The sequence below is a fragment of the Euleptes europaea genome, chromosome 8, assembly GCF_029931775.1.
Source record: "Euleptes europaea isolate rEulEur1 chromosome 8, rEulEur1.hap1, whole genome shotgun sequence".
NCBI lineage: Eukaryota > Metazoa > Chordata > Lepidosauria > Squamata > Sphaerodactylidae > Euleptes > Euleptes europaea.
The window spans coordinates 73,641,461-73,657,560 of NC_079319.1; the positions used below are offsets into that span (position 1 = coordinate 73,641,461).

The 16,100-nt window shown below is 40.6% G+C and overlaps 1 protein-coding gene across 4 annotated transcripts in view; it reads left to right on the plus strand.

Moving 5' to 3' along the window:
- The window catches only part of PRPF4B (pre-mRNA processing factor 4B), a 28,757-nt gene extending 18,020 nt beyond the window's left edge, over window positions 1–10,737 (plus strand). Inside the window, exons 10-20 of one of the 4 annotated variants that reach the window (XR_008933490.1) lie at window positions 381–518; window positions 1,614–1,767; window positions 3,605–3,719; window positions 4,535–4,686; window positions 6,054–6,140; window positions 6,844–6,941; window positions 7,498–7,632; window positions 8,162–8,207; window positions 8,722–8,806; window positions 9,579–9,624; window positions 10,556–10,737. Coding sequence is in view for 2 of the 4 variants with exons in the window: in XM_056854829.1 (XP_056710807.1) it covers window positions 381–518; window positions 1,614–1,767; window positions 3,605–3,719; window positions 4,535–4,686; window positions 6,054–6,140; window positions 6,844–7,047 (850 nt within the window). In the remaining 2 variants the exon portion in view is untranslated. Of the gene's footprint in view, window positions 1–380; window positions 519–1,613; window positions 1,768–3,604; window positions 3,720–4,534; window positions 4,687–6,053; window positions 6,141–6,843; window positions 7,297–7,497; window positions 8,413–8,721; window positions 8,807–9,578; window positions 9,625–10,555 lie in introns of those variants that run through there. The other 3 variants (XR_008933489.1, XM_056854831.1, XM_056854829.1) reach the window with 3 other exon arrangements.
- Window positions 10,738–16,100: the final 5,363 nt, after the last annotated feature.

The window sequence follows — 16,100 nt, forward strand, 5'->3', positions numbered from 1 at the left end:
TTAACCCAGCTGCTCTAGGATGTGTAAAGGGGGGTTCGATTGTCTATAGATGCATGCCTGCGGCATGAGTGGCTCTGGATCCACAAAACAAGGTGCAAGTTCCAGTCCTGCATTTACTTTCAGTTGGAAACAGCTCACAGCAGCCAACTGTAGGGAAAGGTAGCTCCAGGTCTCTGTATTCTCTGTGGCCACAGTTTTGCCACCTTCTGCTTTACCTTGTCCTCAGACTGTTGTGTCACATGTGCGTTGTAGTTATTCGCTTCAGGCTGTGTAGATCCTTTTAGCTTTAATGCATCTGTTATTGCTATTTTTCTCTCAAACCATAATGGTTTTAGGCTCTTATGTGACTGCATTTTTACAGTAAGCTGATCTCTTTTCAGGCAGAAAACTGGTCTAAAAGAATTGGAATTCTTGAAAAAACTCAATGATGCAGACCCAGATGACAAGTTCCATTGTTTGCGGTTGTTCCGGCACTTTTATCACAAGCAGCACCTCTGTCTAGTATTTGAACCACTCAGGTGAGACATGAAAAGTAGATTTAAAGTATTCTTTAAAATAGTTATCTTGTTGATCTTACTGCCCATTTCCCTACCTAAATTATCCTTACTTCGAATGTTTCAAAAATTGTTCTTCAGTATTTGATAAACAAATTTGAGAATGAGTAGCATTCTTCTCTATATTATGAAATGGTATATTGGGAGAAAATGAGTAAAATGAGCTGATCTCTCAAAACTGAAAATAATCCCAGGTTCTGTTAAAGAAGAATATTGCCGAGATAGTGGCCAACACAATAGAGTATTTGGAGTAAAAAATAAAAATCCACACAAAATAAAAAATACATAATGTGGACTATTACATTTTTGTTCTCATGAGGATTCAGGAGTATTTAAAGTTAAATTTGATACTCAAATTTCCTTTTTAACCTGCATGTACACATGGAGTGGGAGAATTAAAAGTGATGGTAAAATTTTGTTGAAATTGGGTTAAGTTCTGAAATAGAAGATAAAAATCAAGGTCGTATGTTTTCAAGTAGATTCTGAAATTCAGTGTGAACATTTGCACGTAACCTTTCTTTTGCCAATACAGAGGCAATTCTCCCTACTGGAGAGGATGTTTTGTATTCTTAAAATTATGGTTCAATCCTGTTCTACTTGGAGTTCTGTTTGGATGAGTGCTAAGTGTGCAGTTACTGAAAAACAACGGTTGAGTTGTTAATGCAGGCTAGATTTCATCACTCATCTGGTATTCAGCTGTTGGAATTTTATACTGTCAGTAGATCCTGTCAGTAGATCCTGTCAGTAGTCAACTTTTCAGTGGACTAATAAGTAATTTGAGGGCTGAAATTTGTTTAAAATATTTTTTTCAAGTCAGTCTTGTTTGAAGGATATGAGTCTGATTTACCTAAATAATAATAATGTTTCATACATTAATATTTGTAATGCTGTGTTTTGGGTTGGTTCCTAGGGTTCCACAGCATGAGGAGGTCTGCCTCTCATGAAACTTTTTTTGTTCAAGAGAATGTAAGCCACTGTATTTTTAAATATGTTGATCCCTGGTTTGTTTCCCCCACCTTCTCTTCTCCTCTTCTATTGTGTGTTTTCGTCATTTAAAAGTATGAATTTGCGAGAGGTTCTAAAGAAGTATGGAAAGGATGTTGGTCTCCACATAAAGGCTGTACGATCCTACAGTCAGCAGCTATTTTTGGCATTAAAACTTCTGAAAAGATGTAACATCTTGCATGCAGATATAAAACCAGATAATATTTTGGTAAGTAATATTTAGTTACAATCCTCAAAAGAGTTTTTGAAGAAATATACAGTAATGCATGTACAGTCTGTTTAAATGTCTCCAGCGTTGCCCTGCTTTACTCCAAAAGAAATCAGTGCATGTGGGAACAGTAATAGATATTGAAAGATGCAAAAACATAAGGAAAAGTCAGGTTTTCCAAACTGCAAAATGATTTGCCTTTACTGAAGGCTGGTCTGTATGCTGTCAAGGATTGGCTGTTATGCTTTTGGCAACTAATCTAAGAAGCTTGGGTCTCATTTGCCTGATATCTCTTTGCCTCCTCTTCCACTTGTGAATTGTGACCTAGTACTTTCCAGATTTTCTGTAGACCGTAGCTTGCATTTATGTCCAAACAAACTGAATCGTGCTAGCCTTGCAAACCAGGATTCTAGACACTGGTTTGTTCTTGGCTGGGAATCCTACATTACAGAGCCAGCTCAGATGTAAAGGCAAAGTATGGTTTACGAAAAAAACCGAAGAGCTCATGGTATGTGATTGGAGGAGGAATTGTGTGAGTGATTCCTAGGTTCCTTAAAGGCTCATTCACGTAGAAGAAGAAGAATTGGTTTTTATATGCCAACTTTCTCTACCACTTAAGGAAGAATCAAACCAGCTTACAATCACCTTCCTTTCTCCTCCCCATAACAGACACCCTGTGAGGTAGGTGGGGCTGAGAGAGCTCTAAGAGAACTGTGACTAGCCCAAGGTCACCCAGCTGGCTTCATATGTAGGAGTGGGGAAACCAACCCGGTTCACCAGATTAGAGTCTGCTGCTCATGTGGAGGAGTGGGGGATCATACCCAGTTCTACAGATTAGAGTCCACCACTTTTAACCACTCCTCCATGCTGGCTCTCAGATCACATAGCACCAGATCATGTTTGAATTAAATTATTTAATTTTGTCCTTAACAGTAACTGTATCGTGATTGCTCCAGTATGCAGCTACAATATATAGGGCCTGGCTTACCATGTGGATTAGTTGCATTGTGTAGAGAGATTTCATGCTGCTGCTCCATCTGTTATTGAGAAAAAGTAGTTACAGTAGCTTTCTTGTGCCTTTCTTTGTGACTGTGGCTTGATCCATTTTGGTGCCATTAGCGATTGCCTTGGCATCAGCTGCTTTGCTATTACAGGGAATGGAGATGTGTAGGTAGGGATATTTAAGACATATTAAAAAAGTGTCAGTATTACCGTAAATTCTGTTAAATAGGTGAAAGAACATAAATGCCTATAAATATCCTGTTTTTCAGAAATTGGGCTGGTGGACTGGATCCTATCCCTATCCTAACCACTCTATTGGTCAAAGTTTATATTTCATTTATTTATTGCAGTATTTATACCTCACCTTCTGGCTCAAATTTGAAGTCTTCCTCCAACTTATGTGGTTCTTCCTTCAATGGAGGCTATGTAGAGGATGGTTAGATCCATTCCAGTATTTTTTAAATTTCTATTTGTGGAAGATGCTAAAAGCATAACAAGAGCCCTGGTGCAGCAGACCAAGTGGTCCCTTCAGCCAGCATATGGTTTCCAACAGTGGGTAGCCAAATAATTCCTCTGGAGCCTGCAAGCAGGTCATGAAAGCCATATTCTTTCTGTGCAACAGCTGGTATCTAGAGATACACTGTCTCTGAGAATTATATTTTTTCCCGAATATAATCAAGGTCAAATACTTACTTAACACATTCACATATATTGAAATGCTTGAAAAAACATCAGCACTACTGTTAAGAATTGTTTGTTTGTGTGCATAATATCAACATGACTTGCAGCTGTAGTTCATGACGTGAAATAAAAAGTCTTTTTTTTTTTTTTTTAGGTAAATGAATCTAAAACCATACTAAAGCTTTGTGATTTTGGATCAGCTTCACATGTAGCTGATAATGACATCACGCCGTACCTTGTCAGTCGATTTTATCGTGCTCCTGAAATTAGTAAGTTAATCTGAGATGCTCTTGTTTATGTTCAGGTTCTCTAATTGTATGAATTTGTGTATTTATGAAGCAGATAAGCATATATTTAATTGTAAAGGTGGAATTTTTGTACCTGATAACATTTCTTGGTGCTTAATTAGATTTTTATAATTATCTAGTCAACTAGTGTGAGATGCCCGCCAAATGGTGGGATTGTGTACGGAAATGTGAACATAAAGACAGGCTACAGCTGAGTGGGAGGGTGAGTGCCATTCACGACTTCCCTTCGTTCTTGCTTTCTCTCGTCCTCTTACAGTCATCATCTCACATGCCGTGCTTTCTCCTTTGCCCAAGCCCTTGCTACTATCCCTCCTCCTTTTCCTTCTCTGGTACCATGGCTTCCTTCCTTTTTCATTAGCTTGCCCCCCTGTGTTTATCAAATGACAGAGCTGTATGTGGAATGTCTGTGCGTGTGATCATAGGATGACCAAGACTTGGCCCCTCGTAACCGAATGGACAATTAGAGATGTCCACTCGATACATTATCTAATCAGTGGTGCCATATAGTCTACATGCTTCTGCACCGTATACTTGCTATTGTGCATAACGACCATCTTTTCTACTTCCCAAACACCATCTTTCACAGTGAAGGATGAGAAGGGCATAAATTATGGTTAGAGTTAACTAGCGCATCCTACTTTCTTGAGTGGCCTAGATACTGTAATTCATGTATTCTCTTCTTTTTTTGTTGTGAGCTTATCCTAGAAATGTGAGTGACCTTTAATTTCAGTATGTTAGATAAGTGGTTTAACTCTGAAACTGTTTTCCTCCTTCAGTTATAGGCAAAATCTATGACTACGGTATAGATATGTGGTCTGTAGGCTGTACATTGTATGAACTTTACACAGGAAAAATATTGTTTCCTGGGAAAACCAATAACCATATGTTGAAGCTTGCTATGGACCTCAAAGGAAAGATGCCAAACAAGGTAAAGAAATAAAGTGCTATATGATAAATTTTTAAAGAATGATAGAAATGGCAGATTGTAGACCCACTTCAGACTCATATAGATATATATATCTTGACTAGGATGTGCAAAATTATGCTACTAAATATGTATGTTGTGTTTAATGTTGTTGAAACCTTAATAAAAAAATTCTTTAAAAAAAGAAAGCGCGGGATGCTCGGGATATGGTCCGACAGTTGCACTGAAATTAGCTAACTGTTATCTATCCCTTCCCTTCAAAGTAATGAGAGCTCATTTTTACTGTAAAACTTTCCCCTTGGAATGAAGGACAGTCCCAGGCTGTAGTCTGAAGGCACATGACGCAGCAGCCTTGCTGTGCCTGGATGAGAGAACTCCTGGGAACCCTCCATAAGCAGTGTTCAGATCCTCAGAACAAAGCCAGGATAGAAATGCAATAAATAATAATCCTGGGTGTTTGTTTAACAAAGTGAAGCTTTTGATATGGAGAGGGGCCGTGACTCAGTGGAGAACATCTGCTTGACATGCAGAAGGTCCCAGGTTCAATCCCCAGCAATCCCCAGCATCTCCAGTTAAAGGGACTAGGCAAGCAGATGATGTGAATGACCTCTGCCTGAGACCCTGGAGAGCCATGGAGAGGGGCCATGGCTCAGTGGTAGAGCATCTGCTTGGCATGCACAAGGTCCCAGGTTCAATCCCCGACATCTCCAGTTAAAGGGACTAGGCAAGGAGGTGATGTGAAAGACCTTTGCCTGAGACCCTGGAGAGCCGCTTGCCAGTCTGAGTAGACAATACTGACTTTGATGGACCGAGGGTCTGATTCAGTATAAGGCAGCTTCATGTGTTCATGTGATATTGGCTTGTTTTGATTTTTTTATTTTTTGCATTACCCAGCTGTTTTTTTATAGCACCTCATTGCTCAGATCCTGCAGAGTATCTGCTGATAAAAGAGATTACACCAGCAGAGTGGGACTTCCCTGCCTCTTCCCTATCACCACAGCCCAAAGTTATTCCTGAAATATTGCTCCTGGTAACAGGAGCCCCCCCCCCCCAACATCACACTAGAAGGAGCATTGCAAGTCTGCAGCAGAGAAGGGGGTATTGGTGAAAACCACCCTTCCATTCTGTTAGTGGAATTTTCTTGCAGAATCCTATCCTTCATCATTCGTGATATTATACGACCTGACCTTTTTAAAGTTAGGAGAGGGTACAGATCTAATTAAATAGAGGAAATTGTACTTTGTTTGTCAATTTACTACCTGAGTATTGCAATGAAATCTGTAGGTTTCCTCTTGGGATTAATGTTTTCAGTATTTACACTTACGTGTGACTGTAATTTAAGGCAATATGTTTGTTATCTTTATTGGCAGATGATCCGAAAAGGTGTGTTCAAAGATCAACACTTCGATCAAAATCTCAACTTTATGTATATAGAGGTAGATAAAGTAACAGAAAGGGTAAGTCTGAACCACTCTGTGGGGATTTTTCATACCTTTTTGCATATAGAATTGAAATTTCTGTGTGGTTGTATTGTCAAATGCATTCTGCTCGCAGTTTAGTCACATTGAGTATGCAAAAAGTAGACATTTGGAGGAGTATACTGATTAGTGCACACTTTCAGGCTTGCAGTTAACCAGCTGTCTGGCCACGAGTTATAAATTCTCTCCAGGTGGGTCCCCATTCTCTCATCTAGCTGTAGAGCAGCTGACTCTTTACATTAAGATGGGAGGCAAACAAACACGGGTTGGATTTAAAGGATTGTGAGAGCTCATGGACTGGGACTCACACCTATCCCCTCCTGTTGCAGACCACTTAATCCCTTAAAATTCTGTCGGGGGGGGGGCTCGGAGGTGTAATTCTTCCACACCCCTTGCACACAAACACACAAAAGAGCAGCTTGTTACTGTGAAAGGCTTCAAGATGAAGTTCAAGTCAGTGCCCATCAGTGGTTAGGCTGGAGGTGATGGGAGTGGAGCTGGCTGAACTCGGGATGACCTTGTAATTCTCTAGACAGGGTCCTGTAAAATATAGCACGAGGACTGCATTTGGCTCTTGAATGAAAATGATGGGAAGGTTCTGCCACTAACTAGAAATCGAGTTAGTCTTGTTAATGTTCTTAGTGGTCTTGAAATTAAGTGCTTGATTCCGTTGTCTTTCTAGGAAAAAGTAACTGTCATGAGCACCATTAATCCAACAAAGGATCTGCTAGCAGATTTAATTGGGTGCCAGCGCCTCCCTGAAGACCAGCGTAAAAAGGTTCACCAACTGAAGGACTTATTGGACCAGATCCTTATGTTAGACCCAGCTAAACGGATTAGTATCAACCAGGCTTTGCAGCATGCCTTCATCCAGGAGAAAATTTAAATCCAGTGAAGAAGTTCAAAGGGTTTGAATAGTTAATATACAAAGACTGATGAAATTTCACAGCAGTTTATAAAGTGTACATAAAACATATAAATAATTCCCCTGCAGAGTTGAGGAAGAATGGTATATTTGAATTAACACCAAGGCTGATATTTCTTTTAGAAATGTTAGAGTAAATCTGTTTGTCTCTCATGTGAAGTTTTTTTTCACTACAGAACTGTTTTAATTGCCAAGACTGCACAGAAGTACAATGCTAATGTATATGGTTGCAGTTCCAAGAAAACACACAAACACACAACGTTATATAAAACAGAAAATCTGTTAAGAAAGATCAGTAAGACTGGGTGGTTGATTTTGTTTTTTGTTTTTTTGTTTTTTTAGCAGATTTGGCTTCATTTTTGTCTCTGCAAACTGGCCAGCATAAATGCTGTTTATATTACGTTTTCCTAGGTGTGTGCGTGCAGGCCACGGCAGCATGCCCTTGGTGTAGTCAGTGCCGAAGGGGGTCTGTTCCTTCTTGAGCCTGCCCGCAGGGATGGTCTCCTCTTTTAAAGCAGGTTGTGTACAACTTTCAGTACACTGAAGGTAAGCTAAACCATCAACATCACTGGTGTTTAAGTTACTGTACTGGGACAGCTGACAAAAGGAGGGTCAATAGCTTTGTAGCAGAATTCCCTGCATGTTTGATAAACGAGCTTGTTTTTTGTTTTCTGGCATTACAACTGTGGCATAAATTCCCACTTCTGTTTGATCATCACATTAAAAAAAAAAGGGGGAGGTGTGCACTTGATGGAGAGAGCGCCTTCAGTGTACTGTTTATTACCTTCGTTTTTTTAAAAAAAAATCAACTAGCTAGGAATATAGACTTTATATACATTTTGTTAAATACCGTTCACTATGGCATAGACCCAGAGCTAAGAGAAGAGTTTTCATTTACTAACAACAAATATTGAACTCCGATTCCAAAAGTCCTTATCTCATGGCCAGATAGAAAACACCGTAATAAACTTTTTAGCTATTTGTATGTCATTGAAAGTGTACTGCTTTATGCTAAAGGTGTTTTTAATTTGTTCATTGTTTTCATTATTTGTGATCATGTTGTCTTTCAATACAGGCATAAACCTTCCACTCTTGAACAAAGCAGCTGCTTTTTAAAAGCGGTAATTGCTTCTTTACCTTTTATTTCTTTTGTAAATGAAGCTTTCTTTAAGAAATGTGACTTTAAAGTGTTGTCTCTTGCATAAAACAGTTGACATTCACTTATTGTGAAGTGAAGATTGTTCTGCTGCATGTAAAGTGGACCATGCAGATTTCTGTATGTTTTCAGTATGCATCATTAGATAATAAAGTCTTTTGTGAACAAGGCATTGGTAGCCATTTTTAAAAGATTTTTTTTGTCTCCTGTGTTCCCGACTCAGGTAATACATAAGAAGAAAATTTCATTTTTGATAGTCCATTAATTAAATCAGTTACTAAAAGATACAGTCCTTTGAAAATACTAGACTAATTACCAACTTTGTAGTATAAATAACCCCGTTTCCCCCAGCATCCTACAGATACTGTCTGCTTTCATTGTAATGAAATTTATTCCTATAGGTTTTGGGATTGGATACAGGTTTTAACTAATGTTTGTGCTGTTTTTCTTACTTTTCCTTTTTGATGGTGCTGAGAGAGACAAAGGAAGGCAAGTCACAGGCCACTCAACGCCTACTCCAGGGGGTCTGGTTTGCTGAGACACCAACTTCACCTTCCTAACAAGGTTATTGCTGACAGCATGTGTAGATAAAACTTTAGCAGCAACGTAAACGGTAGTTTGTTGTTCACCGTGAGGATCCCCAAATCAGTGAATTCGTGATTGCCAATCCAGTTCTTTGGTTAAAAGTGATCTATTTTTGTACATTTTGTGTATGTTCCACGGCTATATGAAACCACAGTCCTAGGTGCTTTGTAATAGTCCCTTAAATAGGATTTTTAACCCATTTAGGCACATAGTTGCTTCCAGAGTGCACAGTTTAGTGTGATCAGTCACGCCGCTTGTGGAGTGCTCCTCGTGAGGTGCTCTCCACCCTGGCAACATAGCGAGCCACAAAGGAGACAGACGGTGGGTGGTGTTACCTACCTGTTTCGAACTTCTACCCGGTCTCCTCCTCTTCAGTTTAATGTGACTTCTTAAGTAGTAAATGTATTTCTCTCTCAACTTATTTAAAATGTTTCTTGTTCGTGCAGGAGACAGAAGGCAGCTTTGACACTCGAAGAAGTAGATTACTTGATAGTTATTTGCACACAAAAAGTAATGTGGTGCAGTGCTTTGGTGACCCTTCCAGTCTAACTTGCACATCTGGTGGCAGTCTGACACAGATGTAGTCAAATTCTGTGGCCTCCATCATTGTCTCATATCGCTGTGACACAAATAGTGAAAAGAGGTGGTCATGTCGACTCCAGTAGCAGCAGCGTGCCTTATGGCTACATGATTTTAAGCCATTCTCAAGAAAAAAACAAAGTTGCTTGTTTACTTGTTCTTTGTGTTGTAGGTGCCGTTCAAATGAAGATGATGGCAACCAGAAGACATGAACAAAGGTTTCTGTTCTATAAAAGATATGAAAAACATTCTTCCATTTAGTTATGTCTGGGTTTTTTTTCAGTTCACAGCACTCAGATATAGGTTTCATTATACTCTTTTGCCACGCTGGCAGGTCTTAGCATGGTACTATTGTGGCATTTTTTTAAAAAAAATGTAAAATGTTGTCTGTTTTGTTTTTGGGGTGATGTGATTTTTGTTGTGATAAAATTGAGGTAGGCACGGTATAGTATGTTTTAAATATTTTATTATAATATTTTATCCCCTTGGCAAGAATCAACCAAATATTAGGTTAAAATATACCAGTAGGATCATTAATATGCTCTTTTTAAAAAAACAATGCATGAAATACAGCAGCATTCATTTGCTTCAGAGCATGCCTTGTGTATGCTTTGGCATCAGAATAAATGTTAATATTGTCGTGGATTTGTCAGGTGGGCCTAGATTCTTCAGACTCTTTGCTCTTTTCGACAGCACAGATTGGGTTTGTGGTTGTGTGCCTGAAAGCCAGCACAGACTATATAGCAGAGACTATATCTGCCTAAATTAGGTCTGTGTCGTTTAATCCTAATCAATGAATTTGGTAAGAGAAGGCTGGAAGGTGCTTTTGAATGAATTACAGCTAGGAATACAGATGTCCTTTGTCCTTCACAGCATCTATTGTACTAAGGTTGAAATGCACAAACCCCAGAAAAAAGTGACTCGTGCATTGGCACTGTTCAGTCAAGGAAATATCCTGCTTTTATAATAGTGCAGCAGGTTAGGAAAAGCGTTATGGGAATTCTTTTTGATACATATATATTCATCACTGTTTTGTGCTGCAGTGTAGGTTGACATGCCATAAATGGTTATTTTTTTAAATGATTTTGGTAAATCTGATGTAAAATCATCACTTTTGTTTGCTAATGATATGTTTCCCTTCCTGTGTAGGGTAAGTGGCAGAAAACCTGTGAGAAACATTTGCATGGATTGACGTGCTCAAGAGGCAGATCAGTCTATGAAAATACAGAACAATGGTGTCTTTGGGCAAGCTGTAATGTAAACCTGTGTAACAAGATGTAAAGTGGTAATTCACTTCGAGATAATAAAACAGCTTTGGAAATCATCTGTTAACATTTATTTGTAATTTTTATGAAGTTCATTCTGTTAAAAAAAGACTGTTAGTGCTGGATTCCTTTAAATATTAGACACCCAGACAAGTTAGTGGTTTATTCAAAGGAAGGTCACTGTATTGATTTACCGTTTCTTTGGGCTCTGCTTTCCTCTGGTGAAGGAGCCACCGCCACCCTCTCACAAGCAGCCAAGCAGCAATAATTCATCTTTGTCTCCTGCTCCAAATCTGAGTTGGTAGTTTAGCTTATTTAGTTCATTTTAAAACACTTTACCTGTGTTTAAGACAATGGTTTGTTATCCAGAAATGTTGAGGTTTTAGGTGCATTCCTTAACACTTGTGGGCTAGAGACCACATTTATATTTTTTAAAAAATACATGTTTAAGTTCTTGTGATTGTTCATCTTTCATCTGATCGGTTTTGCGGGTGTTACCACAAGGTGGTTGCTGATTTAAGGTAATCTTTAATAGTTAGCTTTCCTTTTATATTAACTCTTAGCTCTTGCTTTCTCAAGTAATAGCTTTTTGTGAAAACACTGACTCATTCATTATGGTGTGATCATTAAAATGAAACTCATATATAACAATGTTTGTTGGTTACGTAAAGGAAGAGCTTCTAGGACTGATAATATAGGACTGGAAGGAAGTGCTCTGTCAGACTTTCTCTTGCAAGCTGATATAAATGTCAGCCTCTTTAGAAACTGAGTTAACAAAAAATGGTTCAAGGTTCATCAGCAAGCCAGCCTTCTACCTCAACATTTCTGTGCTTCTCACTACACCATTCTGGTAACACAGATAGAACCTCTGTCATTGCATGGCCTTTTAGCACCATTGTTTCCAAACTTGTTTTCTACGTACTTGTGTATGTTTATCTGCAAACTTAGGGTAACACTTCACGTATGCTACAATAAATCTATTAATCTTTAAAAGGCTACAAGACTCTTCTTTTTGTTCTAGTAACCCTCATTTTCCCAGTATTAAGTTACTAGCAGAAGTGTTCTGCTAGTAATTAGACTGAGAGCCAAACTGAACCCAATAGCATCCTCAAATCCGCCACAGGGACACTTCTGCCATTTTAAGGATGAAATTCCCTCTGCCACCATGGGTGGGGGGGATCCTGATCAGGGCCACGACTAGGGGGACTGCCTGTTTCCTCTGTCCGTGTGCTGTTTTCAAGAGCCCCAGTGCTTGGAGGGGGGGTGAACTCTTGTAAATGGCATGAGGGGAAAGGACACGTCTTCCTCACTATGCCAGTCATTATAGGATTGGGCCTCCACTGCTTTTATAAACAGAGAAATTCATCTTTTAAATGGCAGAGGCACCCCTGTGCTGTTACATCTAGGTTGGCTCTGGAAAATGCTGTTGTGAAGTCTCTGGGAAGCCTTTGCCCAATAAGGAATTTGATAAGAGGAATTTTAAAGTATTTGGGAGGCTCAGAGTCACAGCAGAGCATAATGGCTACTAAAATATACCCATAGGTTAAAGCAGGGGTGGGGAATGTCAGGCCCCGTTTAAGGCCCGCGAAATCATTTGGTCTGGCCCTTCGGGTGTCCTGGCAGATCTTTAGCACAGAAGGATCTAAGACTGGCGATCTGCCCCCTCCTGCGGACAGGAATAGCGTTTATTCAAGGTGGATGTGAGTTTGTTTTGCTGAGAAAAGGAACCTTTTTTCCTTTTTGCAGAAGAGTCGATAGCTATGGAGCTGCTAGGACAGCCCAAGAAACTGTTAACCCTTTCCCACCAGGGGCGTAGAGAAAATATTTCCTCTGTACTACAAGAGGGCTGGGGGCAGAAGTGGGGACAATAGAGGGGTTAAAGGGGGCAGGGCCAGAATGCGTGGGGGGGGGAGTTCTTAGTCAGTGTGTCCTCATTTCATCCCTGCAGGTGGAGGTAGCCAGAGCCGGCTGTTGAATCCGGCCCTGACCGTGTGGGGCAGGAGCAACTCCGGCGTGAGGCTGGACCATCCTGTGCCACCAGGTGGGTGAGTGCGCCACCGGTTGGATGCCTGCCCGCTTGCCCATGCAGGGGGGTGGTCATCTGGGGCAGCTGCCTTGGTCGGCTAAATTTTAAGTTGATAATTTTGTATGGCCCACGAATGATGTTATAAATATCCAAATGGCCCTTGGCGGAAAAAAGGTTCCCAACTCCTGGGTTAAAGTGATGTCTTAACCAACTTCTCATGTCAGATTTCACATACTTTTAAATTACCGTTGTAGAAAAACATTGGTGTGGATCCTACCCTTCTACTACTACTACACCAAGCAAAGTGTATTTATTCATTTATTAAGTCTAAGGAGCCTTCCTCCTACTTGTGGCTCTTCTGTTGGAGGAGGAGCTACTTTAGAGTATTTAAAAATAAATGGCTGGTTGGATACCATCCACCCACCCCCCGCGCGCTGCTTGCAGCCACACTTCTGTTTCTATATGGGTATGGAAAGATCCACAGCAGTTTCAGGATTCTGCCTGACGAGACTCCACTTTCCCTTACACCTGTGTTACTTTAGTCTCTCTGGGTATTCCATTGCCACTATCCAGCAGAAGGACTAGTATTTCAGCACTCTTTACCCCAGTGCCATTTAAAGGCTGGGCCTCTTTGCCTCTTCTGTTTCATGTGCACTAGCTACTTGCGCAGACCTGCATACACAAACTTGTGTACTCTGGAGTTGAAGAGCTCTGTAGACCAGAAGTCCCCAACATGGTGCCAAGAGTGCCATGGCACCCACCAGCACCTTTCCTAGTACTCACCAAGTGTACTTAAGAATGTGGGAAGGGTCAGGTGGTGCTTTTGCCCTGCAGGGCTTCTGATTGTCCTTGGAGATTTGATTGCCTGTGAAGATTTTTTTAAAAAAAACTTTTGCTTTGGCAGCAGCCTCCACCACAGTACAAGGACATTCACGGTGTGACTAAAGGTAAACTGCTGCAGCTAATTTATGGGTGGTTCCACCTCCTGTGGCAGTAATTTTGTGGCTGCACCCGTCAGAATTCTAAAGGTACTTGTAGGCTCAAAAAGGTTGGGGACCCCTGCTTTAATGCTCTGTTCTGGATAAGCATGATTGAATTGGGTGTGGTGTGGGTCCAGATATTAGGCTACAAACAAATTATATACATGTAATAAAGTAAAGCAGACAGCAGTCTGAGCTAGGATTAAAATGAAAAGTGATATAACTGCAAATCCTGTTTCACTACTATACGTATCCTATATAGCGGCTAGAATAAGGATAGGCTGTTCTTGAAGTTACAGTGTCCAGAAATCATCCTTTACCTCAATTTCTTAGGTTGGGGGTTACTCCCCTTTGTTCAGCCAAGACTGTGCTCAAGACTATGTCTATGGCTTTCATTTCTCAAGTTAATGGATATCTTAAGAGCAGAACAGAGTAGATTAGAGAGATTCTCCTCCATGTCCAGATCTTTTATTTTTATAACCTTTTGTCTGACCCTCCCATTGTTGGCCATTTCATCTCCTTCCCTGAAAGGAAGAGATATCATCTAGCTGTGGGGTCCCAAATCTCTCTGGTGTACAACTCTCTGGCTGAGGTATCAGCTGGTAACTTTTTGTCTTCAGTAAGAGCCCTCTGCATATCCATAACACTGAATCCCATTATGCCTGTGAAGCTGACTTGTTCCCCTGTAGCTATTAACCTGTGGAAAGGTGCTTTGAGCATGTACAGAGTACAGACCCAGTTACTGTAACTGATGTGAATCCTGTGGCATATGGTATTTTCCCTCAGCCCTGCTCTTCAAGCAGAAAGCAAAATGGTAACAAGTGCACAGTATTAATTTCAGATGGTGCCATTTCACTTCAAATCCATGAAATATATTGACCGTCAGTTTTTCCATCCAGTAATTAGCTAAGAATTCAAGTTTCTTGTTTAATGTAAAAGTTATTCTTTATACTGAATATTCCTATATTCTCTAATTCTGTTCTATTAAACAAATGCCTTTTATTACTTATTGGCAGTAGTGTTTTGCATTCCGACTTGGGATAGCCGCTATTAATGATTTAGGGTCTAACTTCCTTTTCTGCTTGTGCACTTCTATCTGAAAAGAGGCAAAGGCAGTTTCTCCCATCCCACTGCAGACTTCAGCTTTGCCCCCATTGTTGGTCTTTGTGTTGGGGGTGCAGGCTAAAGCAACCCACCATCCATACTCCCAGGTGTATGCATCATTCACAAATCATCCTACGCAGCAGCACCACCAGGAAGCACATGATGTGTCAGGAGGGCTTGAAAGGGGGGAGGGCATGCAAACAGCTTGCAGAAGAGGCATGAAGGCAGGGGTGTGGTGGCAACAATGAGCTCTGCTGGAAACCCTGGGCCTCAGCATCTGTCCCACCTCAGTATGCTACTGCTGGCTGCATGCTTGCAGATAGCAGGTTGGATAAGCCAGTACCTAAACTGCAGCATTTAATTTAAGAACTTAAATTATTTGAGTGCTTATCTGTAGACTTCATTAATTGCACAGAGAACACTCAATATTGGGATGAACAGTAGCCTTTCCCCTAACATCTGGTTTTCTATAGGAGGGATTTTAGAAGTATGGAACAGCACTCAATTACCAGAGCTCCCAGCTGCCATTTGAATGATAATACACTGACACAGGCTTACCACTTGTTTGCTAACTGAAAATTACATCCTTGGCTTTTGATATCAGTGTAATACAAATGGGCAACATATTAATATACCTAATTCTCAAATGTGGCCCCATCTGTGGAAATTTAAATCCAGAGACGAGCCATAGTCAGACAGGACAGATCTTTCTACAAACATGAGGAAAAAACCCAGGTTCACAGAAAAATCTCTAATCTTGAAAATAAATTGTGGGATTAAAATCCTCCAAAATTATAGGAGCAGCATCTGTAGCTTTAAGAAACAAATGCCCTCAGTGGCAGTTGCTAGGCAACTACAACCGTATTGCCAGCCTTGTTTTGTTTCGTAAGTAAAAGGTGGGGAGAAGGCAGGGCCCTTTCCAGGGTTGTTTTGTCCTTTGAGGGAAGACTTATGGGGCCAAGCCTGGCAGCAGCCACCAAATGACTTGCTACCAGCTGACTTGCATGACTCACCTAGGCCCAGATGCTTGCTGCTGTTCAACAGCAGTTACCCTACAAAAGCCAGTGTTGTATAGTGATTTAGAGTTTCAGGCTGGGATCTGGAAGACCAAGGTTTCAATCCCCATTCTGCTACGGAAGCTCACTGGGTGACCTTGGGCCAAGTTATACATTTTCAGCTTATCCTACCTCACAGGTAAATAATAAACATAGCTGAAGATTGGGAGGGGAAGATAAGAGGTGGGTGGGTAAGGAGAAAAGGAAGCCTGGAAAGGTGAGGATATGGGAGTTGTCAGGAGGAGAAAATGTGTTGTGGGGGAG